At 39.8% G+C, this 23,105-nt stretch overlaps 5 protein-coding genes across 10 annotated transcripts; 4 read left to right on the top strand and 1 right to left on the bottom strand.

Moving 5' to 3' along the window:
• Nucleotides 1-60: 60 nt before the first annotated feature.
• LOC111442961 (probable phosphoinositide phosphatase SAC9) lies at nucleotides 61-11,602 on the top strand. 2 transcript variants are annotated; one of them, XM_023080531.1, is made up of 12 exons: nucleotides 61-818; nucleotides 932-1,064; nucleotides 1,218-2,434; nucleotides 2,987-3,094; nucleotides 3,250-3,420; nucleotides 4,042-4,284; nucleotides 4,543-4,974; nucleotides 5,870-6,688; nucleotides 7,641-7,838; nucleotides 9,952-10,422; nucleotides 10,523-10,753; nucleotides 11,094-11,602. In XM_023080531.1, exons 1-12 carry the CDS (start codon nucleotides 195-197, stop codon nucleotides 11,367-11,369), a joined length of 4,923 nt encoding a protein of 1,640 aa, XP_022936299.1. In that variant the 5' UTR covers nucleotides 61-194; the 3' UTR covers nucleotides 11,370-11,602. The 2 variants fall into 2 exon arrangements, with proteins under 2 accessions (XP_022936299.1, XP_022936300.1); XM_023080532.1 differs by having other exon boundaries at nucleotides 721-818; nucleotides 942-1,064.
• A 1,131-nt stretch (nucleotides 11,603-12,733) lies between these two features.
• On the top strand, nucleotides 12,734-16,999 carry LOC111443203 (pentatricopeptide repeat-containing protein At3g22150, chloroplastic). 4 transcript variants are annotated; one of them, XM_023080914.1, is made up of 4 exons: nucleotides 12,734-15,332; nucleotides 15,395-15,461; nucleotides 15,503-15,875; nucleotides 15,911-15,981. In XM_023080914.1, exon 1 carries the CDS (start codon nucleotides 12,857-12,859, stop codon nucleotides 15,308-15,310), a length of 2,454 nt encoding a protein of 817 aa, XP_022936682.1. In that variant the 5' UTR covers nucleotides 12,734-12,856; the 3' UTR covers nucleotides 15,311-15,332; nucleotides 15,395-15,461; nucleotides 15,503-15,875; nucleotides 15,911-15,981. The 4 variants fall into 4 exon arrangements, with proteins under 4 accessions (XP_022936682.1, XP_022936685.1, XP_022936686.1 ...); XM_023080917.1 differs by lacking the exons at nucleotides 15,395-15,461; nucleotides 15,503-15,875; nucleotides 15,911-15,981 and adding an exon at nucleotides 16,903-16,999 and having other exon boundaries at nucleotides 12,735-15,385; XM_023080918.1 differs by lacking the exon at nucleotides 15,911-15,981 and having other exon boundaries at nucleotides 12,735-15,404; nucleotides 15,810-15,842.
• LOC111443204 (anthocyanidin 3-O-glucosyltransferase 2-like) lies at nucleotides 16,173-18,613 on the top strand. Of its 2 annotated transcripts, none has more exons than XM_023080919.1 (2): nucleotides 16,173-16,391; nucleotides 16,952-18,613. In XM_023080919.1, the coding sequence occupies exons 1-2, from the start codon at nucleotides 16,257-16,259 to the stop codon at nucleotides 18,437-18,439; spliced, it is 1,623 nt and encodes a 540-aa protein (XP_022936687.1). In that variant the 5' UTR covers nucleotides 16,173-16,256; the 3' UTR covers nucleotides 18,440-18,613. The 2 variants fall into 2 exon arrangements, with proteins under 2 accessions (XP_022936687.1, XP_022936688.1); XM_023080920.1 differs by having other exon boundaries at nucleotides 16,215-16,394; nucleotides 16,954-18,613.
• A 326-nt stretch (nucleotides 18,614-18,939) lies between these two features.
• LOC111443231 (anthocyanidin 3-O-glucosyltransferase 2-like) lies at nucleotides 18,940-20,810 on the top strand. The gene has a single exon (XM_023080956.1). It carries the CDS (start codon nucleotides 19,275-19,277, stop codon nucleotides 20,751-20,753), a length of 1,479 nt encoding a protein of 492 aa, XP_022936724.1. The 5' UTR covers nucleotides 18,940-19,274; the 3' UTR covers nucleotides 20,754-20,810.
• A 477-nt stretch (nucleotides 20,811-21,287) lies between these two features.
• On the bottom strand, nucleotides 21,288-22,731 carry LOC111443232 (zinc transporter 3-like). Its single transcript, XM_023080957.1, has one exon. It carries the CDS (start codon nucleotides 22,649-22,651, stop codon nucleotides 21,479-21,481), a length of 1,173 nt encoding a protein of 390 aa, XP_022936725.1. The 5' UTR covers nucleotides 22,652-22,731; the 3' UTR covers nucleotides 21,288-21,478.
• Nucleotides 22,732-23,105: the final 374 nt, after the last annotated feature.

Here is a 23,105-nt window from a genome sequence, read left to right as displayed (position 1 = left end):
AATATTTTAAGGTAATATTGTAAAAATAAAAAAAGAAAGAAATAATAAAAATAAAAAAAATAAAAAGAGGAAAATTCATCTCTCTGAGGTCTCTCTTTCTGGCTGGTCTCTTAGTCAGATGTGCCCGATCCGACCAATTCAGTTGAATCTCATCAAAACTCTTTGTATCGGTCCGGCAAGATTTATCGCCGTCGATGGCCTTTTCACCCGCAGCCGGTGGCCGGAGTTCTCGAGACACATCCATAGTCGTTCTGACACTTGAATCCGGCGAAGTATATATAGTTGCGAGCTTGTCTTCGAGGAACGACACCCAGCTGATATACATCGATCCCACCACCGGCGCTCTTCGCTACCATGGGAAGTCCGGCCTTGACCTCTTCAAGTCCGAGTCCCAGGCAATTGATTTCATTACCAACGGATCGCGATGGCTTTGCAAGTCCTCCGTCCAAGCTAGAGCCATTTTAGGATACGTTGCCTTGGGCGGTTCTGGTTTACTTTATGTTGCCACCAAACTTTCAGCCAGTGTTCCGAATTTTCCCGGTGGAGGAACCATTTTCACGGTGTTGGAGAGTCAGTGCATCAAGGTTTCGCTGCAAAATCCGCAGGTTCAGGGGAAGGGGGAGATCAAGAACGTACAAGAATTGGTCGAGCTTGATATTGATGGGAAACACTACTTTTGTGAATCAAGGGACATCACGAGACCGTTCCCTAGCCGGATGCCGCTGGACAAGCCCGACGAAGAGTTCGTTTGGAACAGTTGGTTCTCGATGGCATTCAAGAACATTGGATTGCCGCATCATTGCGTTACGCTTCTCCAGGTTTTTCTTCTCGCTTAATTCATCATCATCTCCAAAATCTTTAACAGGTTTCATGGTATGTCGTGAATTGTGGCAGTTTTTGTACTGCTGTCTTAGTGGGTAATATTGTGTAGGGGTTTGCAGAGTGTCGAAGTTTTGGGAGTTCCGGTCAGATGGAAGGCATTGTCGCACTTATTGCTCGTCGTAGCAGGCTGCATCCTGGCACTCGATATTTGGCCAGGGGATTGAATTCGTGCTTCAGCACAGGTATTGTAGCGTTTATTCAGTACTAGAAAATAATTCATTACCCATTGCCGTAGTTCACTGCCCCTGTTTATTCCTGCTGTTTGTTGATTCATTCCCTCATATGAACAAGTAATATATTCAAGCTCCTAGTTACAAATACTCCAAATCTGACAGGGAACGAGGTTGAATGTGAGCAACTGGTATGGATACCTAAAAAGCCTGGCCAGAGCACTCCTTTTAACACATACATTTGGCGAAGGGGAACTATTCCAATTTGGTGGGGTGCAGAGCTGAAGATCACTGCTGCTGAAGCAGAAATATATGTTTCTGATTGCGATCCTTATAAAGGAAGCGCTCAGTACTATCAGAGGTTGAGTAAGAGATATGATGCTGGGAAAATCGATGTCGTAGGTGGAGGAAATCGGAACAAAAAAGCTTTAGTTCCTATAGTTTGCATAAATTTGCTTAGGAATGGAGAAGGAAAATCAGAATCTATTTTAGTTCAGCACTTTGAGGAATCTGTGAATTTTGTTAAATCAGCGGGTAAACTTCCATATACTAGAATCCATTTAATAAATTATGACTGGCATGCAAGCACAAAGTTAAAGGGCGAACAGCTAACGATTGAAGGGCTGTGGAGGCTTCTAAAAGGCCCTACTATATCAATAGGTGTTTCTGAAGGGGATTATTTACCTTCCCGCTTACAGACCAAGGATTATAGAGGTGAAATCATACATAATGATGATTTTGAAGGTGATTTCTGCATAAGATCCCATCAAAATGGGGTCATACGATTTAACTGTGCCGATTCTTTGGATAGGACCAATGCTGCTAGTTATTTTGGTGCTCTCCAAGTCTTCATGGAGCAATGCAGGCGGCTAAGGATATCTTTAGATAATGACTGGGGAATGGGTTATCGTTCAGTGGATACACAGAGCGGATATACAGCTCCACTGCCACCAGGCTGGGAAAAAAGGAGTGATGCTGTGACAGGGAAAACATATTATATTGATCATAATACTAGGACCACAACATGGACTCATCCTTGTCCTGATAAACCTTGGAAAAGATTTGATATGCCATTTGAAGAATTCAAGAGATCAACAATTTTATTTCCAGTTTCTCAGCTAGCAGATTTGTTTTTGGCTGCCGGTGATATTCATGCCACCCTTTATACTGGTTCCAAAGCTATGCATAGCCAAATCCTTAACATATTCAATGAAGAACCAGGAAAGTTTAAACAATTTTCTGCAGCACAAAATATGAAAATTACTTTGCAGAGAAGATATAAAAATGCCGTTGTTGACAGCTCTCGACAAAAGCAGCTGGAGATGTTTCTTGGAATGAGGCTTTTCAAACATCTTCCATCAATACCTATTCAGCCTCTTAATGTATGCTTTTGAGAATTTTCCGGACCATTTGATCTTCAATACCTAATAATTTGAAAATTATGACTCCTATTTGTTAATTATTTATCTATATTTCTTACTTGGGGGGTGTGGGGGTGTGGAAGACGCATGGTTTTATTGTGCCTTTTATGATTTTTTTTATTACTCAATGCACTAGTTAATACATATTTTCCTATTTATAAATTATAAGAACGAGAGATGATTTCACCTCATGCTTAGTGTTGATGATGGCACTGGGTATCCCAATGTTATTAGCTTTTAAAAATAGTTCCATTATTTAGGCTTCACAAGAAGCGTCCTTTTATACGCTTATGAGCCTCTCCTTGGGACTATATCTTTAAAGAGGGTTTGTGCTGTAGCTATTCCTGGTCTACCATGTGACTTTTTTTTTCCTGTTTGATTTTTCATATCCTGGCTGAAGTATTGCATTATTTCCTTTGGTTATTGCCTTATCATGCACATACGGTTTATCGTGTGTTACTTATGCTCCACTTTTCTGTCTGTTGCATTGATGGACTATATGGATTGGTGTAGGTACTCTCACGAGCATCCAGTTTTTTACTTAAACCTGTTACCAACATCTTTCCAAGTTCTAATGGTGGAGCTGGTCTTCTGAGTTTTAAGAAGAAAGGAGAGATTTGGGTACTGGAAATTCTTTTATTATCTGAATCATATGTTCTAATGGAACATGATATATAGTCAAATTTCCTATTAACCTTGCTCCTTGAGAAACTTGATGTTATGTTTGGTCTTGCTTGCTGGCTTTTCATGAAAGTATTGTGTTCTTTGTCCTACAGGTTTTTCCGCAGGGTTCAGACGTTGTTGAACTCTTCATTTACCTAACTGAGCCTTGCCATGTCTGTCAGCTTCTTCTTACTGTATCTCATGGTGCAGATGATTCAACTTATCCTACAACCGTTGATGTAAGGACTGGCCGTAATTTAGACGGGCTAAAACTAATACTTGAGGTTTGTATTCTTTCCTAAAAATTTCCCCTTCGTGCTTTATGATCATAGGGCCTCTTTTATTCAATTTCATGAGATGTAGAAGGTACAGCTCTTAAGTTAGTGCAGTCGCATAAAGAAGTTGCTTTGCTACGCTGCTCATTCATGTGACATTTACTTTGTCTAAAAAGAAAAAAACTACTATTGATTTCACTCAGTTACAAATCCTCAACAGTTGTCCTGTTGCATATTGGATCATTTGGGTGTTTTCCTCTGTTACTTATTACTTGTTGATGCAATTACTTGTTGATGCAGTTACATGAATCACTAAAAGGACCTTTCACATGGTCAGCCGATTGTTAAACAATGTTGCAATATATCCTCGGCATATTGCTTCTATTTCTAGCTTTTATATTTTTTTTTTCAAAATGAGTTAATTTAAATTCATAACAATTTACCTACACCCCTCTATACTTGTATCCAGAAATAGAACTACCCTATTTCAAACAAAAGGAAACATACATGAAGCTGTATGTTCTTCCATCCATGTGTTCCTACATGCATGGATCATCAGTATGTATGCAAATGGTTAATATGAGTGTGTGGTTATTGTTGTTCCTAAATAGTTTTGTTGTTTCTTGGCAGGGTGCTTCCATTCCTCAGTGTGAAAATGGGACAAACCTTCTTATAACCTTACCTGGGCCAATAAGTGCTGAGGATATGGCTATCACAGGGGCTGGTGCACGCCTCCATTCCCAAGACGCATCAACATTTCCATTATTATATGATTTTGAAGAACCAGAGGGTGAACTGGACTTCCTTACTCGTGTTGTTGCTGTTACATTTTATCCTGCTGATTCTGGGAGAAGTTCAATGACACTTGGTGAGGTGAGAAATGATAACTGGTTGAGTTACACACTCAATTTCTAGAGGTCATCTTGTCCGTTAACTGGTTGACCTTCTTTATTATTATTATTATTTATTATTATTATTTTAATTGCTATAGCCCGCTAATTTACATCTTTGGTGATTCTCTCTCTCTCATCATTTTTTTCTTCTTATTTCTTTGTCATATATCATATTACGTTAGGATTTGCTCTTACTTCTACTTTATAATATATTTTACTTTGTTGACATATATTGTAGATAGAGATCCTTGGAGTTTCTCTTCCTTGGAGGGGAGTGTTTTATGATGAAGGACCAGGTGCAAGATTAGCTCACCTCACTAAAACGATTCATAAGGAAATCAATCATTTTTCTTCCGGTTCAGGAACCAACCCATTTTTGGCCCCTTCATTAAATGAAAACCTTTCAGAACCAGTTAAAACGAGTTCTTCTGCAGACCAATTAATTGACCTTTTGTCTGGAGAAGTCACATTTACAGATACAATTTCTCAACCAGTTAGCGGAACTGCTGTACATCAGGGGGACGACTTACTTGATTTTTTGGACCAGCATGTTGGATTTCATGGTGCTGAAACCGACGTCAAAGTTTCTCCAGCAGAAGATCCAAAGGTTGCCGATAGTTGTTCCCAACTGTACATAAACTGTCTCATATCCCTTGTAGGACCTCGCATGGTATGTTTCGATTTCTTATGTTTCGTTAGGTTATCATGATACCATTCTAAATGAGAGCAGTGCAATTAGATTTCAATTTTTGAGTTGCATCAAGAGTTGGCAGCCTCATCCTACTTACAGATCATGGGCTAACCTACAAATTAAGTGACAATAGCCTAACTTCAAAACTGGCTAACCTGAAAGTAGATGATAGGAAGCAAATAACTAGATAATATAAGATGCTTAGCTCATCTGAACAAGTTGAGCAAAAAATGAAAAGAAATAACAAGAAGAAAAAATATAGGATAATGGCCTCCCGCAATGCATAATACATGCTCTATGAGGGCTGAAAAGGAAAATCCAGGATAGCTTTCTAAAAAAGTCTATTTGCTCGGAGTGGATTTTCGGTTGGTTACAAGAGGTAACAGATAAGGGAAAGGAAATTAGGACGAGGTTTTCAGTTAGGAATCAGCCGGTAGGAGCTTTTTTTAAAGCCATTTCTTCACCTTGTATTGGGAGTCAGCACTTCAGTTATGGTAACTTTCCTTTAGCTCCAGATCCAACTAAATCCCTTTCTGCACGTTGATTATTGAATTGGTGGTTTTTAAATCAGAAAGAACTAGGAATTGCTATGATAGCTAGTGGTAATAGCTTTTAAGTTAGGAAGAGACGGTGGCTTGCTTTGAAGTATCTAGTACAAGTTCTGGGATTCCACTTAGTTTCAAGGTCATCTTATGAACACCATCCAGCAGATGGGGAATGCTTGGGCATGACATTATTTGAGCGGTGTGTGTGCAAACGATGGATTTAAGACAATCTTTTCTAATAGAAGAATGAAGACGATTTAATCATCCTGTATTTTTATTCTAATCCTAATGTAACATATTTAGACATAATATTTATGTGAATAATACAGGAAAAGAAGCTCAGCTTCCAAGAAGCCATGAAACTTGAAATTGAGCGCCTCCGGCTAAATCTTTCAGCTGCTGAAAGGGATAGAGCATTATTATCAATGGGAACTGATCCTGCTACTATAAATCCAAATCTATTGCTTGATGAAATTTATATTGGAAGGTTATGCAGATTGGCAAACAATCTTGCATTAGTTGGGCACACTTATCTGGAAGACAAAATTACTGCTGCTATCGGTCTTGATAAAATCGACAATCTTGTGGATTTCTGGAACATCACAGAACTTGGAGAGATCTGTTCTGGTGGAACCTGTGAGGTGCGTGCTGAAATTAAAACACCAGTTCAATTTCCCTCTAAAGCATCCTCAGTGGGAACTCCCCAGCCTGTCTTGTTATGCTCACAATGCCAAAGAAAGGTTTGTAAAGTATGCTGTGCTGGGAGAGGGGCTCAACTTCTAACAAGCTACAGCTCAAGGGAAGTCTCAAACAGTGGTTATTCAAGCCAGGGAGGATCAGGTCATGGGAGCCGAATTGATGTCTTGAATGGTTTGGATGGTGTTGTCTGTAAAAAATGCTGTCCCAACGTTCTGCTTGATGCATTGATCTTGGACCATGTAAGAGGATTAATTAGTGCACGAAGAAAGGCCCGTGCAGACGATGCTGCATATGGAGCTCTGAACCAGGTGATTGGATCATCAGTAAGGGATTGGATGTCTGGAAAGAATCTGCCTGATGCTGGCCAACGAGTACAAAAGGTCCTAAGAAAATTGCTTAATGGAGAAGAGTCTGTTGCTGAATTTCCATTTGCCAGCATTTTGAACTCGGTAATATTTTGAGTCTTACACACAAGCTTTTTTCTATCATCTGCATTACATGTGACTTTCTCATTTACGAGTATAATTATGAAATTATATTTTATATTCTACTTTTCAAACCTAATTAAAAAAGAAAAGGAAATTAAAACCTTCACGATAGTGTATGAGATTTTATTTTGAAAAAAAAGTAATGACTTTACATTTAGGAGTAGAAGAATAAAAACTCTAGTTTTGGGCGGAGAACTGCTTGAATGAGTGGTGTTTGGCAACTTTGAATTACCAATATATATGGTTGAAATCTTTATTTGTCACCATTGCATTTTCAAAAAGTTCACATTATGGATAGCTCTATCGAGGGAAAAGACCTATAACAAAAGAGGGTTGGTCTCATAATGTTAGAAGCTATTGCAAAGCGATGACCTCTTACAAAAGCTTGGTGGACATGATTTTTGCTCTTTTACGTGGCAATGAAAAGGAAACAAATTTTAGGAGGTTGTCTTGGTTGATGACAAATCATTCAAAGATCTTTTTGCTAGACATGCAATATTTGTACTTCGTAGCTTTGTGGTTAGCTTGGAAGTTATTTCCATCAAACATATTAGCTTTGAAGCAGTAATTGCTTACAATTTTCGGAATTTATTGCCATTGATATCATTCCATTAAAAGATGATTGCCCTAGCCTTGCGTTCATTACAAGGTTAGTATACTGCCTGCTGAATTTGGCATTGTTATCAGTTCCATTTTGCCACACACCTTATATCCTGGAAGAAATGAAATGGAATGTGATTTTGTCTTTAAAAAAATACTGTGATATAGAAAAGTCAGTTCAAGATACTCGCAGTTTTAATCTCTTGAAAATTATCTGATATTATTCAAATAATTGTGCCATCTAACTTGCAAAAATCTTCCATTTTGTTGACTTTGTAATTCATAATAAGTTGCAAGGTTTTGTGTATTGTAGGTGGAAACAGCAGCGGATTCGGCACCAGTCTTGTCATTGCTTACTCCCTTAGATTCTGGTTCAGTAGGTTCATATTGGAAAGCTCCTCCAAATGCTACTTCGGCTGAATTTGTTATTGCTCTTGGTTCCGTTTCTGATGTTAGTGGGGTCATCTTGCTTGTGAGCCCTTGTGGGTACTCTGCGGGAGACACTCCAATTGTAAGTACTGACATTTGCGTACTTAATATGCTTCTTTGTTAGTGTTAGTTGCCAATAGGTTTATAATTAGAACCTATATAGCCATTTACATGAGATTGAAAGTATTCCAGCAGTGTACCTTGCAAGGATCTAGTTAAATATGTCAATGCGGGATCATTTTGGACGGTTCTGAGGGGCAAGGAATCGTTTTAACCAACAGTATATGACATATAACCTTCCCAATGTTTTTTTAAAACAACTCCTGAATGATATTATACAAATGAATGAAAGCTCGAGAGATACAAACTCCCAAATAGTGAAAAAGAAAAAGGATACTAATAGCAAATACAACCTTATAGCGATTAGCCAAGAAAATAAATTAACATTTAAAGAACCATGAACTTTTTTAATATCTTTGACTGAAAGACTCAGAGAGCTTGCGAAAGACTGATGAAACTATGAATAAGGCCTCCACCAAATGCTGATAACTGATAGCTACTTCAAATCTTCCAAAGAAAACCAAGAACCAATTGCCAACAAACAAAAAACCTTTTAATACCGTCCATGAGGGAATCCTAATGCAACAAAATCAAAAGACTTCTCAATACCAAAAAATTGATTTCATCAAATTCTGAACTTCAAGCCAAATTTGCTCATGACTTCTCGAAAAACTCTCCGCACCATGTCCAGGATTTGAATTAGGATTTGGAATCTGGATTTAACACTTGATGCCTTGACATTCCCTTGCATCCCCTACGACATGACCACATTACCTATTTATCACTTCTAAGAGTGAAAGCTATTCTCATAGACCAACACGAGTCCTTTCAACATGCATTGTTCTACTCACATGTTTCCTAAGAAATTTTTTTGGAAGTTATCCAACACAGGATTGCTTCAAGTTAACATTTTAGTGGCTCAATCATAAGAACTCTAAAATTAAACATGGTGAGCATTGAGCAATTCTATGTTGAGTGTTGGATGGCCTCCTGAGAATTTTCCTACAAAACATGTAAATGGGGACAAATCATGCTGAAATAACCTGTGTTGTGGGGATAGTTTTCACTCTTAGAACTGATAAGTAGGTAATGTGGTCTTGTCACAAGGGAATATTGGGGCTATCAAGTGTCGAATATGGATTTCAAATCCTGATCTGAAGCTTGGGCATAAAGTGTTACACTCTAGCTTTGCAAGAACAACTCTTCAATAAAAAGAAGCTTTGGAAGAACCATCACCAGCAAAGAAGTATAAATTCTCGTCATGCAAGTTAATCCAATTACTTTAGAGAGGGTGGAACAAACTTTGTAAAGCTAGAGCATGATACAACTTCCCTCTTAAACCACGGGAGAAATTTCACAAAACTCAAGACCACAGACTTCTATAATGAAATTTGGCCCATAGGGATGAAGAAATAGGAGTCTTCTTGTCACAATCTTGAAATAGTAAGTCAAAAGTTAATAGAAAAATAATCTACAAGAGCATCAGCCTCCTTACTGAAATCCATTTGGGAAATGACTGATTTCGCACTATTCAAGCTTACCTTGGAGTTAACATTAGAGATTTTACCACGAGGTGTAGGGTTCTTTGTCAAGTGAACAACTTCTCTTGAAGGACCCCCCCTTTTTTATGAGAATAATGCAAAGGATATATGACCTTCGCAACGCGTTGGTTATATCTTTTTGACGTGTCCATTTGTTTTACTAGAGTCAGTTTGTGCTATTATGTAATGTTGCATTTTGACGTCATGTTTCTGTTTCAACCTTATAGTACCAGTATGCTTCTTTAATATGAAACTGTGCATGTACGCACTCTCTTGTTGTACGTACTATGCAACTGATGGCCCCAAAATATAATTATCTATATATCAATTTTTTGTTACCACCATGGCGGTGTCTCCTCAACATTTCATGAAATGTTAAAGAAATGCAAAATCCAAGTACAAATAATTTCGTCAGTTAGACTGTTTTGCTTTACACATAACACGTTTCGTTGATTTGAAAATAACGAGATGGCACATTTTTATGGGGGAAAAATTTGAACCATGAATTTGGAATATATTATTATAGTGCTTTGGAATCTTGGTGGGGATTGAATTCTTGTCAAATTTGAGACTTGCACTCTTCTCTCATTGCAGGTACAAATCTGGGCGAGTAATTTTATTCACAGGGAAGAAAGGTCGTATATGGGGAAGTGGGATGTCCAATCCTTGAATCCATCTTCATTTGATTTTTCTGGGCCAGAAAAAGAATACAGCGACGATAGAGCACCTAGGCATGTCCGGTTTACCTTTAAAAATCCTGTTAGATGCCGCATCATTTGGATGACACTACGCCTTCAACGCCTTGGTTCCAGTTCTTTTAATTATGAGACAGATTTTAACCTCTTGTCTCTAGATGAAAATCCTTTTGCACCAGTTAATCCGCAAGTTAATCTACGTGCCTCGTTCGGAGGATCAAGTAAAGCTATTCCTTGTCTTCATGCTAGACGAATTATTGTAGTTGGAATCCCAGTGAAAAAAGAGACGGGTCTTGATTCATCATCAGGCTCTGATCATATATCTAATAGGACCTGGTTGGAGAGAGCCCCTCAAGTAAGGAGATTCAAGGTAGAAATCCTGCTGTGATCTATAATGCCTTAAATCTGTGGCGTCTGTCAAACTTCCTGTAATACTAATTTGCTGTTAACTGCCCTTTTGTTTTCTCTAGGTGCCAATTGAAGCCGAAACGGCTGTGGAAAACGATATTGTCTTGGAACAGTATCTATCTCTAGCGTCACCAATGATTGCTGGATTCCGTCTGGAGGCTTTCGGTGCGATAAAACCTCGAGTTACCCATTCACCTTCTTCAGATGCACAAATCTGGGATGCATCAGCTACGTTTTTAGAAGATAGGCACATCTATCCTGCTGTATTGCATCTACAGGTTTCCGTTGTTCAGGTAATTAATAGTCTTTGTTTAGTTTACAGCTTTAACATAGAAACATAGGTAGTCAGAATACAATCGATTAACTGTTTTTCATGGACAACAATTATGCATAGAAGGATCCCATTTTTCTCATTTCCAAGCATAGTTTCTGCCTTCTAACTATTCCGTCACGAACAAAATTTTCGTCCTGATGACGACGAGTATATTTGCTGGAGTGCATAATTTATGTCCTTCTTTTTCCCTGGGAATTTACTGTAGCATTCCATTGATGATGTTTCAAAAGTCATTTCTGTATGATTGAATCATGGAGGTTTCATTTCATTGAAAATGGTTACCATTACTACTCTTACAGGAGCCTAATACTGTAGTAACTATAGCTGAGTACCGACTACCTGAAGCGAAGGCTGGAACAGGATTTTACTTCGACCTTCCTAGACTCGTCCAAACGAGGAAAATTATATTCAAACTTCTCGGAGACGTTGCAGCGTTTTCCGATGACCCAGCAGAGCAAGACGATTCTGGATTCAGGGTTTTTGCAGCAGGGTTGTCTTTGTCCAATAGAATTAAGCTGTATTACTATGCAGATCCTTATGAACTTGGAAAATGGGCAAGTCTTTCTGCTATATGATGCTCGGATGTTGTTGCTCTTACTCCAAGGGGAAAAGAAAAATGCAAAAATGGTCTTTGTGATTCATTGTGTTATTTGATTCCATTCTTTGTTGTGATGCCAAAATCTAACCCAATATTCTTTTACGTATTAATACCAAATTAGGAACTTAGAACAAAAATTCTCTATGTCCGATGTGAATTGGTCTGTATTTGTGTGACCATATCAATTGCTCAAGATTTTGATCCTTTTGAGTTGGGAGGGATTATCAGTTCAGTTCATTACTGCCCAATAGTTTACAAATGCATCATATTGACAAGTTAAACTTGATGTGGTATGATGCTGGATTGTATAAGCTTCTAGTTGGGTGCTACACGTACACGAGTTTCTACTAGTACTCGTGCAACACGTACACGGGTTTCGTGGTCTTTAACACAAACCCCACCCACACCCTATATTGATCCCATGCTCCCAACAATCCTCTCTCTTGCTTTTCCTCTTGTTTTCTTGTCGCTGCGGTTGTTAATGTACCTCTCTTTTTGTTGCTGAAAGTTTTAAAAGGTGTTTTGAAGTGATTTGAACTATGACATAAGATTTTGAATTGATTTAAATAATTTGTTTTGGCTTTGGGACCATCTCGGCTTCCTCCCAAGTTTAGCATCCCGAAAATAGGGGAGAACCCACCTACGTGAGCCTACTAGTGCTCTTGTGAAAGCTTAAGTCAGAATTTTCAAGCTACCTGATGCGGGTTGTAGGCTATATAGTCTATGTAGTCTATGTCTATGGGAACATACTTTACTGGAGATATACACAGGCGGTAGATAGGTCCCCCACTTCGAGTCCTGTCCCGTTAGCATTTCCAATCAGAGACAAGGGATTACTTCATTAGGTCTTTTTGTTCCAGAGTTGGTCGTCTGTGTAGGATTTCCAATCTACATGCCTTATTTGTTATTCCCCAAAAGGCCTCATTCAATGGAGATAGTATTCTAGCCGATGTGAAACTTTCATCCAACACCTCCCCTCGAACAAAGTACGTCTCCCCTTAATCGAGACTCAACTCCTTTTTCTTTTGGAGTCCTGGAGCCTTGGAGTCCTTTGTTCGACATTTGAGGATTCTATTGACATGGTTAAGTTTAGAACATAACTCTGATACCATGTTAGAAATTACGACCCTCCACAATGGTATGATATTATCTACTATGATATTATCTACTTTTAAGTATAAAGGATGCTATTCACATGGCTAAGTTTAGAACATAACTCTGATACCAGATTAGAAATTACGACTCTCCACAATAGTATAATATTGTTCACTTTGAGTATAAGCTCTTGTACCGTCAAAACGAAGAGATCACTAAGATATCCGATTGGGATGGAAATAGAAAATTAGTAAAATCCCACAAAATAAAACTATCGGATAAACAAAATATTGGTCAGACATTCTGTAGATCTCTCTATCCACTGTTCACTGTGGTGGAATGCCATTGTAGAAGCTCTGAAGCTCATCCATGGCGTCTTCTGCAACCCTTCTTTCTCTCTCCCCATTACCTTCTCATTCTCCCCTAAATAACCATTCAGGCAACCCCAAAATCCCAACTATTCGTTACCGCCTCAGCAGACTATGCCAAGAAGGTCAGCTCCATCTTGCCCGCCAACTCTTCGACACTCTTCCTCGCCCTTCCACCGTTCTTTGGAACACAATCATCATTGGATTGGTCTGCAACAACTTCCCCGATGAAGCCCTTCTCTTCTACAGCAATATGAAATCGTCTTCTCCACAAGTTAAGTGCGATTCCTACACTTACTCTTCTATTCTCAAGGCCTGTGCCGATACTCGCAATCTCGTGGTTGGTAAGGCCGTACATGCTCATTTTCTTCGATGTTTGATGAATCCTAGTAGAATTGTGCATAATTCCCTTTTGAATATGTATTCTATGTGTTTGAGCACTACCCCAGATGGTAAAATGGCTCCTGGTCATTCGGGGCATGATTTGGTACGCAAGGTGTTTGATACAATGCGTAAGAGAACTGTCGTTGCTTGGAATACCCTTATTGCTTGGTATGTTAGAACGGAGAGGTATGCTGAAGCTATGAAACAATTTAGGCTGATGTTGAAACTTGGAATAAAGCCAAGTCCAGTTAGTTTCGTTAATGTGTTTCCTGCCTTATCATGTTTGAGGGACTTAAAGAAAGCCAATGTTGTTCATGGAATGCTTGTGAAGTTCGGCAGGGAATATGTTAACGACCTTTATGTTGTGAGCTCTGCAATTTTCATGTATGCTGAGCTTGGTCGGCTCGAATGTTCTAAGAAGGTTTTCGACAGCTGTTTGGAGAGAAACACGGAGGTTTGGAATACAATGATCAGTGCCTATGTTCAAAACAATTGTCCTTTTGAAGGAATTCAACTCTTTCTTCAAGCTATGGAGTCTGAAGATGCTGCTCTTGATGAAGTAACTCTTCTTTCAGCCATAGCAGCAGTTTCACACTTGCAGAAGTTTGAACTAGCTGAACAGTTGCACGCGTTTGTCGTCAAGAATGTAGCCGTGTCGCAAGTTTGTGTAATGAACGCCCTCATTGCCATGTACTCCAGGTGCAACTCAACTGATGTATCATTTAAAATTTTCGATTATATGCCTGAAAAGGATGTTGTTTCATGGAATACAATGATCTCTGCTTTTGTTCAAAATGGATTGAACGATGAAGCACTAATGCTTTTCTATGAGATGCAGAAGCAAGGCATGATGATTGATTCTGTGGCTGTTACCGCTCTGCTTTCAGCAGCTTCAGATCTTAGAAACCCCAATATTGGTAAGCAAACTCATGGCTATCTACTTAGGAATGGTATCCAATTTGAGGGAATGGATAGCTATCTTATAGACATGTATGCTAAATCTGGTTTGATTGAGGCTGCTCAAAATGTATTTGAGAAAAGCTATAGTCATGAAAGAGATCAAGCTACTTGGAATGCCATGATGTCTGGCTATACACAAAATGGCCTCGTCCATCAGGCCTTTCTCGTACTTAGACAGATGCTCGACCAAAAGATAACGCCTAATGTTGTGACACTAGCTTCGATTCTTCCTGCTTGTAATCCATCAGGGTACATAGATTGGGGCAAGCAACTCCATGGATTCTCCATCCGTAACGACTTGGACCAAAACGTCTTTGTTGCAACTGCTCTTATTGACATGTATTCCAAATCAGGGTCGATCGCCAATGCTGAAAATGTTTTTAGAAAAGCTAGTGAGAGAAGTATAGTCACTTTTTCCACCATGATATTGGGTTATGGTCAACATGGGATGGGTGAGAGTGCTCTCTCTATGTTCCACACAATACAAAAATCTGGTATTAGGCCTGATGCAGTTACCTTCGTAGCAATCTTGTCTGCCTGTAGTTATTCGGGTTTGGTCGACGAAGGCCTTCAAATTTTCGAGTCCATGAGAACTGTATATAACATTCAACCATCCACTGAACACTTCTGTTGTGTAGCAGACATGCTGGGGAGGGTCGGGAGAGTGGACGAAGCCTATGAGTTCGTCGTAGGATTAGGGGAACAAGGGAATGCAATGGAAATTTGGGGATCTCTTCTTGCTGCTTGTAGGATTCATAAACAATTTGAATTAGGAAAGGTTGTTGCCATGAAGTTGCTTGAAATGGAGAAAAGAAATGGGAAGACAGGTTACCACGTTTTGCTTTCGAATATATATGCGGAGGAAAGAAACTGGGAAAATGTCGATATCGTTCGAAGACAGATGAGGGAGAGAGGTTTGAAAAAGGAAACTGGAAGCAGTTGGATTGAGATTGCTGGTTATATGAACCATTTTGCTTCAAAGGATAGGAAACATCCACAATCCGATCAGATATACAACATGTTGGAGGAATTACTGATGGAGATGAAACATGCTGGTTACAAGCCACAGTCCACCTCCTATGCCGGTGGTCTTCTGGAGCCTGATGAATGATACATTTGCCATGTTCAGGAGAAGAAGCGGCTGAGCTCTTGATGATTTAGCCTCACAAACACTGCTAATGCTGCAACTGCTAATGCTGCACGAGGTAAGCTCTCATAGCTTTGCTTTTGCTTTTCTGAAAAGGCCTCGTATCAATGGAGATGTATTCCTTACTTATAAACCCATGATCTCGTATCAATGGAGATGTATTCCTTACTTATAAACCCATGATCAACTCCGTAATTAACCGATGTGGAACTCCTCTCCTAACAATTCTCAACCGTGTCTTCTTAGCCTGATAAAGCTTCACTCAAGCCATTCGTTTGACTGCTGCGTTTTCTTAGCCTAACTAGGTTACTGATCTTTCTGCCTCCCTTCGAGTTCGAGTTCAGCAAATGCACGAACTTATCTGTGTTCTTGTGAGATCCCAAATTGGTTGGAGAGGGGAACGAAGCATTTCTGATAAGAGTCTGGAAAGCTCTCTCTAACATATGCATTTTAAAACTGTAAGGCTGATGGCAATACATAACGAGCCAAAGTGGACCATATTTGCTAGCGGTGGGCTTGGGCTATTACAGTTCTCCATTATCTCTTAGCAACAAAGTCCAACAGTTCTCCATTATCTCTTAGCAACAAAGCTGGACTGGACCTTCACACGTCGCATTTTCTCTGGATTGGGTCACCTCTCATCCACCATGGACTAGAGTAAGTGTTACACTGTAAGTACTGGCACCACAAGTTCTATTTAACTTTTGTCATCACCTTTCTTCTTCTCCAAGCACATAAAACTAGAACCACTCCACTGGATGGATCCTCACAGTTGAGATCATATCTCATTTTCTCTTTTGGTTTGTCATTCTTTAGGAAATGAACAAGTTTGAGCTGGTTGAAATACCTGCGACAGGGACGGGTCACCTTACCTCCACGGTTGAGCTGGCCAATATTCTGGTCACTCAAGATGAACTTCTGTCTGTCGCAAGGCTCACCCACAAGCTACCCTTCAACCCTAACATGGCCCAGAATATTCAATCACTTTCTGTATACTTTGCGGGCAAATCTGTACGCTTCATCGTCCTCTCTGAATGCCTTCGAAATGGTGAGTGTCTAACTAAATTGATCACATCATGTAGGAACAATGTTTAAGTTTACGAGTATGTTAGAATGCCTCAGTTGCATACATCACTGCATTTTTACTTGACACCTATCGTGATAAACTGCTCTATCTTGAAGTATTCTTAAGACCTCACTCGAATTTGTGATAGAGGAGCCCTTAGAAACCCTCTCTTTATTTGCTACATTATAAACATATGCACATATATCGTTGAGAGTAATCACCATGGTACAAATGATCTTGTGGTTTGAAAACTGCTAAACTTTTTTTCAAAATTTTTTGTTCTTTTAAAAAGTTACGTTATAATTTTATAGCTAAACCATAGAAACTAATGGATAATTTATTTATAGAAAGTTTCCAAGAAACCAATGGAAAAAAAGAACATAGTCGACGGTACACACACGTGCAGACTCTGCATATTCTTCATTGATCTTATCCTTTCATATTTAATTCAAACCATTCAGTTTCTATCTTCATTTGTCCGCTTGGTTTTCCAGTTATCTTACAGCAAAGGCATGACATCTTCTTCTTCTTCTTTTCCCAGCACCAACTGTTATATAACAAGCCAAACTTCACCCACATCTCCCTGCAAGACTCTTCAAAAAATGAACAAGTTTGAGCTGGTTTTCATACCCATGCCGGGGATGGGTCACCTCGTTTCCACAGTGGAGATGGCCACCCTTCTTGTTACTCGAGACCCTCGTCTCTCTATCACAATGCTTGGCATGAAGATGCCCTTTGATTCCAAAGCTTCTGAATATATCCAATCCCTTTCTGAATCTCTTTCCAATAACCCATCCATACGCCTCATTGTTCTTCCTGAATTACCCGTCCCAAAAGATAGCAAAGATCTATTGCTGAAAGTACTCCTCGACAGCTACAAACCCCATGTCAAAGAAGCTGTTAGCTCACTACTTACAAACCCCCTTGCTGGATTCGTCTTGGACATGTTCACTACAAGCATGGTGGATGTGGCTAAAGAACTTGGGGTTCCTTCTTATGTGTATTACACTTCTAGTGCTGCTTATCTTGCTTTTAACCTACATCTTGAAGAAATTTACCGTCAAAAGAACAGTAATGAAGCAGTGAATCCACAATTCAAGAACCCAGATTTTGATTTGAGAGTATCGAGTTTAATCCACCCAATTCCTAGCAAAGTCATTCCAGGAATCTTCTTTATGGAAAAAGGGGCGGTTTGGATTTATGAAGAAACCAAGAGATTAAGAACTGAAATGAAAGGGATTCTCATCAATACATTTGAGGAATTGGAATCCCGTGTGATATGTTCTTTATCAAGTGATTCCTCTTTGAATCTCCCGCCGTTGTATTCCATTGGCCCAATTTTACACTTGAACAACAACAAAATTGAGGGAACGGATCGTGCCGATGTGCTAAAGTGGCTGGATGAGCAGCCACCATCATCGGTGGTGTTCTTGTGCTTTGGAAGCAGGGGAAGCTTCGAGAAGGGTCAGGTGGAGGAGATCGCCGAAGGGCTTGAGCGAAGTGGGGTTCGTTTCGTGTGGACGCTCCGGAAGCCGCCACCAAAGGAAGTGTTTCAGGACCCAACTGATTATACGGACTTCAAAGACATCTTACCGGAGGGATTTCTGGATCGAACGGCGGAGGTTGGGAGGGTGATCGGGTGGGCGCCGCAAGTGGAGATATTAGGGCATCCAGCGACAGGTGGGTTCGTGTCGCATTGTGGGTGGAACTCGACGTTGGAGAGTTTGTGGCATGGCGTGCCGATGGCGACATGGCCGATATATGCAGAGCAGCAATTCAATGCCTATGAGATGGTGGTGGAGTTGGGATTGGCGGTGGAGATCACGGTGGAGTATCGGAAGGAGGGTGCAGGTGACGAGCCGAGAGCAGTGAGTGGGGAGGAGATTGAGAAAGGGATTAGGAAGTTAATGGAGGAGGATAGTGAGGTGAGGATGAAAGTGAAAGGCTTGAGTGAAGAGAGTAGGAGATGTGTGATGGAAGGTGGATCTTCTTATGTTTCAATGGGCAAGTTTATAGAGGACGTTTAAGCCCGCTCGCCCGGAGGAAGGTGCTAAAGGCGAATGGAAAGAGATTTCTCTTTGTTAGTTAAATAGGGCAGGGGGCGAGGATTATATTCTTTCATCTCCATCTCGATCATGTTCCACCTATATAATATAAAGTGCAGAATCCTATATTATAATATTGACATTTTATTGAATTTATCGTAATGTTCTTATAAAAATTATATTGGAAGATGAAATTATTCTTTAAATTTTTTTTAAAAACAATATTAAAAATGAGAAAAAAAAATCTTCACACGAATCTCAAAAAAAAAAAAAAAAAAAATAATCGAGGATTACAGATTGAAGTAGGAGGTGAGAATGGAGATGAGAAGGGCTTCCGACCCCTGTGGACATTTCTAAGCCTGCTAAACTGTTCAGTATAAATAAAAAAAACGCTTCTCAACTTGTTTTTGATCATAGATAACAGGTTGCTTTGAAGCCCTTAAACCATTGGAAACGAAATTGCTATATCAACCGACATGGTTTTTCAATATCTCCTAATAGGTTCCCTCTAGTTCAGCTAGCTAGTGAAGGGTTTTTCATAGCGACAGTACAAAAACAAAATCAAATAGTTCATAGCAATAAAAGCCAAATCAAATAAACTAATAATGGCCCAATGAGATGAAGGAAGATCCACCCTCCATTACATTCATCCTACTTTCTTCCCACACATCTTATCTTATCACATTCATATCCTAAGGTCGATTCAACTCACTCATCTTTGGCCAATCCCATTCCCTTTTACAAACGCCAAACTTTTCTTCTTCCTCCCATCTCCCAGCACTCAACAATTCTGTGTGAATCTGTAAATTCAGCTCAAATGAAGAAGTTTGAGATGGTTTTCATACCTGCCCCAGGAATGGGTCACCTTGCTTCCACAGTAGAAATGGCCAATGTTCTTGTCACTCGAGATCCTCGTCTCTCTGTCACAGTGCTCGCCATGAAGCTGCCCTACGATCTCAAAGTTGCTGAATGTATCGACTCACTTTCTATGTCTTTCACAGGCAAATCTATACAATTCATCGTCCTTCCTGAACCGTCCCTTCCAGAAGAAAGTAAAAAGGACTTCATTGTGCTGGTTGAAAGCTACAAAGCTTATGTCAGAGAGGCTGTCGCCAACTTGGTTGGCTCTGAGACAAGTCTTGACTCGCCTCAGCTAGCTGGGTTTGTCATTGACATGTTCTGTACAACCATGATCGATGTGGCTAATGAATTTGGGGTTCCTTGTTATGTGTTTTATACCTGCAGCGCTAGCTTTCTGGCTTTTAGTGTTCATCTTCGAGAGCTTTACGACCAGAATGATAGCAATGAGGTGGTGGAACAGTTGCTGAACTCGGATACTGAGTTCATTACTTTGCCAAATTTTGCTAATCCCATTCCGAGTAAACTCATTCCTAGTCTCTTCTCCAACAAGGACAAGGCCATTTGGTTTCATAACCATATTAAGAGATTTAGATCAGAAATCAAAGGGATTCTTGTCAATACATTTATGGAAATGGAATTTCATGCCATGGAGTCCATATCGAGTAATGGCAGAGTCTTCCCACCGCTATACTTCGTTGGACCCATTTTGCATTTGAAAAACACAGGGGTTGCTGGATCAAGTGAGGCTGAAAATTATGAAGAAATATTACAATGGCTTGATGGTAAACCTCCATCATCAGTGGTTCTCGTGTGTTTTGGGACCATGGTGAGCTTTGATGAAGATCAGGTGGTGGAGATAGCAAATGCATTGGAGGAAAGTGGGGTTGGCTTCATATGGTCCCTTAGGCAGCCCCCACCAAAGGGTAAGTTCGAAGCGCCGAGAAACTACACCGACATCAAAGACGTCCTACCGGAGGGATTTCTCGATAGAACAGCAGATATTGGGAGAGTGATCGGATGGACGTCACAGGTGGAGCTATTGGCACACCCCTCTATAGGAGGATTCGTGTCACATTGTGGTTGGAACTCAATTATAGAAAGTGTATGGCATGGAGTGCCGATGGCGACATGGCCTATGCACGCCGAGCAACAATTCAATGCCTTCGAGATGGTGAAGGAATTGGAATTAGCTGTGGAGATCACATTAGAGTATAGAATTACTTTTGGTGAAGGTAAGCCGAGATTGGTGAGTGCAGAAGAGATAAAGAATGGAATCAGGACATTGATGGGAGAAGAAAGTAATGAGATAAGGAAGAAAGTGAAAGCCAAAAGTGAAGAGAGTAGGAAAAGTGTGAAGGAAGGTGGATCCTCCTTTATCTCATTAGGCAAATTTATAGACAACGTTTTGGCCAACTCGCCAGGAGGAGGAAGCTAAAGGATGCAGTTTCATATGCTTAAAATATATACATATATTTTGTGTACCTCCATCACAGATGACTCTCTTCGCCTCAATGTGCATGCCCCCGACCTATGATATCGTTGATTAGCTCGACCTGATACTCCTGGTTGGCTCATCTTCCTTCTCCATTCCAGATTTTGGTTCTATTTCCTGTAGGAGATTGGAGATTGCTCGAAGTAAGATTTTATGATTTCAACAACTTTATTCAGTCAAATTAACAAAAAAACAACAACAAAAACTATTCAAGTATTTCACGTGATGATCAATAACAAAGATCATTTAAAATTCACATTCACAATCAAGCAAACTTTGAAGCAATACTCAAAGCGAAATTTAGCTATAAAGATGATAAGAATGTGTTTCATTTGTGAATATTGCAATGAAGAAATACTTGCACGGTTGTTAAAATTTATGATACTTCAAAGTTATAAGAAAAATAGTAAACACAACAATTTGAATAGTATAGTACAATATATATATATATATACATACAAATTTATATTGTATATATATAAGATAAACACAGACTTCATAACTTCATATCAAACAACTCTACACTTCACATCAAGCTCTCTAAATGCAGACTAAACAACACAAGACTTATAGCGTGTCAAACGCTGTTTATTCTAATACTAGAATCCTTGAAGTTATGTTCTAACAAATACTTGAAATGATTTTGGGTGGGAAGATTGGTACGAGTTTCAAGCCCATATGGCAAGTAAAGACATCAAAGCAGCTCCAAGAATAAGAGCAACATTGGCAAAGAATTGAAGCTTTGCATTGCTCTGCATTCTAAGGCTCATAAAATCAGCAGCCAGAAAGTCCACTAGAGCCATATAGATTAAGATACCAGCGGAGGCTGCATTCAGAATCCCCTCAACTATGAGTGCTTTTGGGCTATCTTCGTCGTAGCTGTTGGTTACTCCAATGCCTATTGCTATCCCAATTGGCGTTGTCAGGCAGAAGAAAACTGCCATTATCACCGCTGCCCTGGTTCTGAGCTTTGCCTGGGCGATGCATCCTCCTAGGCCCATACCTTCAAATAACTGATGAAAAGTGATGGCCGCCACAAGAGGTTTTATTGTACTTGGAGTTTCAGAAACACCCATACCAATCCCTATAATTACCGAATGTACCACAATTCCAAGCTCTAGTACCTGAGAGATCACCCGATGCCGGAGAATCTCCGTGGATGATCCGACGACTTTGGCAGAGCCATGAGCGTGACATGCAGGATGCATCTCTCCATCGCCGTCCGTCTCAGGCTGAGCCTTATTCAGATTAAGTCGAGTGAAATAAGAACTGGCACCGGCGTCCACCATCAAAGTGGCAATGGCAGCCACCATAGACACCAAGCCGGTGAACGGAAACTTCGCCCAAGGATTCTGTTTCAGTTTCGGCGACGTCAGATTCTCGTAGGCATCAGGAAGGACATGGATGAATCCGGTGGCCAATATGACACCAGCCGCGAAGGCTTTAACGACAAAGAAAATATCCTTGTCCGGACTCAACGCCGGCAATGCCCTCCCGAGTAAGGGAATAAACACCCCAAGGATTCCAGCGAGAAGAATCGTAGCTATGGCGACGATTTTGTATTTGAGGGCTAGGGTTTTGTTTCGAACGCCTCCGTCTTCTTCTTCTTCAGGACATTGGCAGCCTGCAGCAATCACAGAAGGAACAAGTAGAACAAACAGAACGAGAAAAGCGGGAAGAAGACGGTGAAGCTTGAAGTCCGCCATTGCAATGGTGAATCGGAGCAATTTCGAAACTGAGTGAAAGAAACGCAGACATTTTGGGATTTTAAAGACTGCAATTCGGAAAACAAGCGGTGGAGAAATCATGTCGACATCAAAGTATATAACTGCCAGAAGCATCGTTGGACTAAAAATTTTTGGAATGTGGACGTTCTGTAATTTTTCACTTTCCAACTTTGCCCTGGCGGTTACTTGTACTTAGAGATGATAGAAGGGAGAAAACAATAAATTAGGAATTTTAAATTTTATGTTTAGTAATAAACTACACATAATTGAACAATAAAATAACTGTAATTATTTAACCAATTTTGATTAAATTTTTAATTAAATTTAATATTTTTTAAAAATAGAGAAACTAAAACTAAACCAAATAAATTTTAATAGAGTATTTATTGAATGTTAACGCGTGGACACTATAAATCTCAATGGAGTGTTAAAACTAATAGCTATATACACTATAAATAGTGTTAAAACTAATAGCTATAGACACTATAAATATTAATAGTTGTTAGTCGTGTGTTAGCGGTAGACGCTATATATTTGAATGGAATGCTAACTATTTTTAATTTTGGAT

The sequence above is a fragment of the Cucurbita moschata genome, unplaced genomic scaffold (genome assembly GCF_002738365.1).
Source record: "Cucurbita moschata cultivar Rifu unplaced genomic scaffold, Cmos_1.0 Cmo_Scf00005, whole genome shotgun sequence".
Taxonomy (NCBI): Eukaryota; Viridiplantae; Streptophyta; class Magnoliopsida; order Cucurbitales; family Cucurbitaceae; genus Cucurbita; species Cucurbita moschata.
The sequence above is the reverse complement of the archived record's forward strand: the minus strand, read 5'-3'. Positions and strand labels throughout refer to the sequence as shown.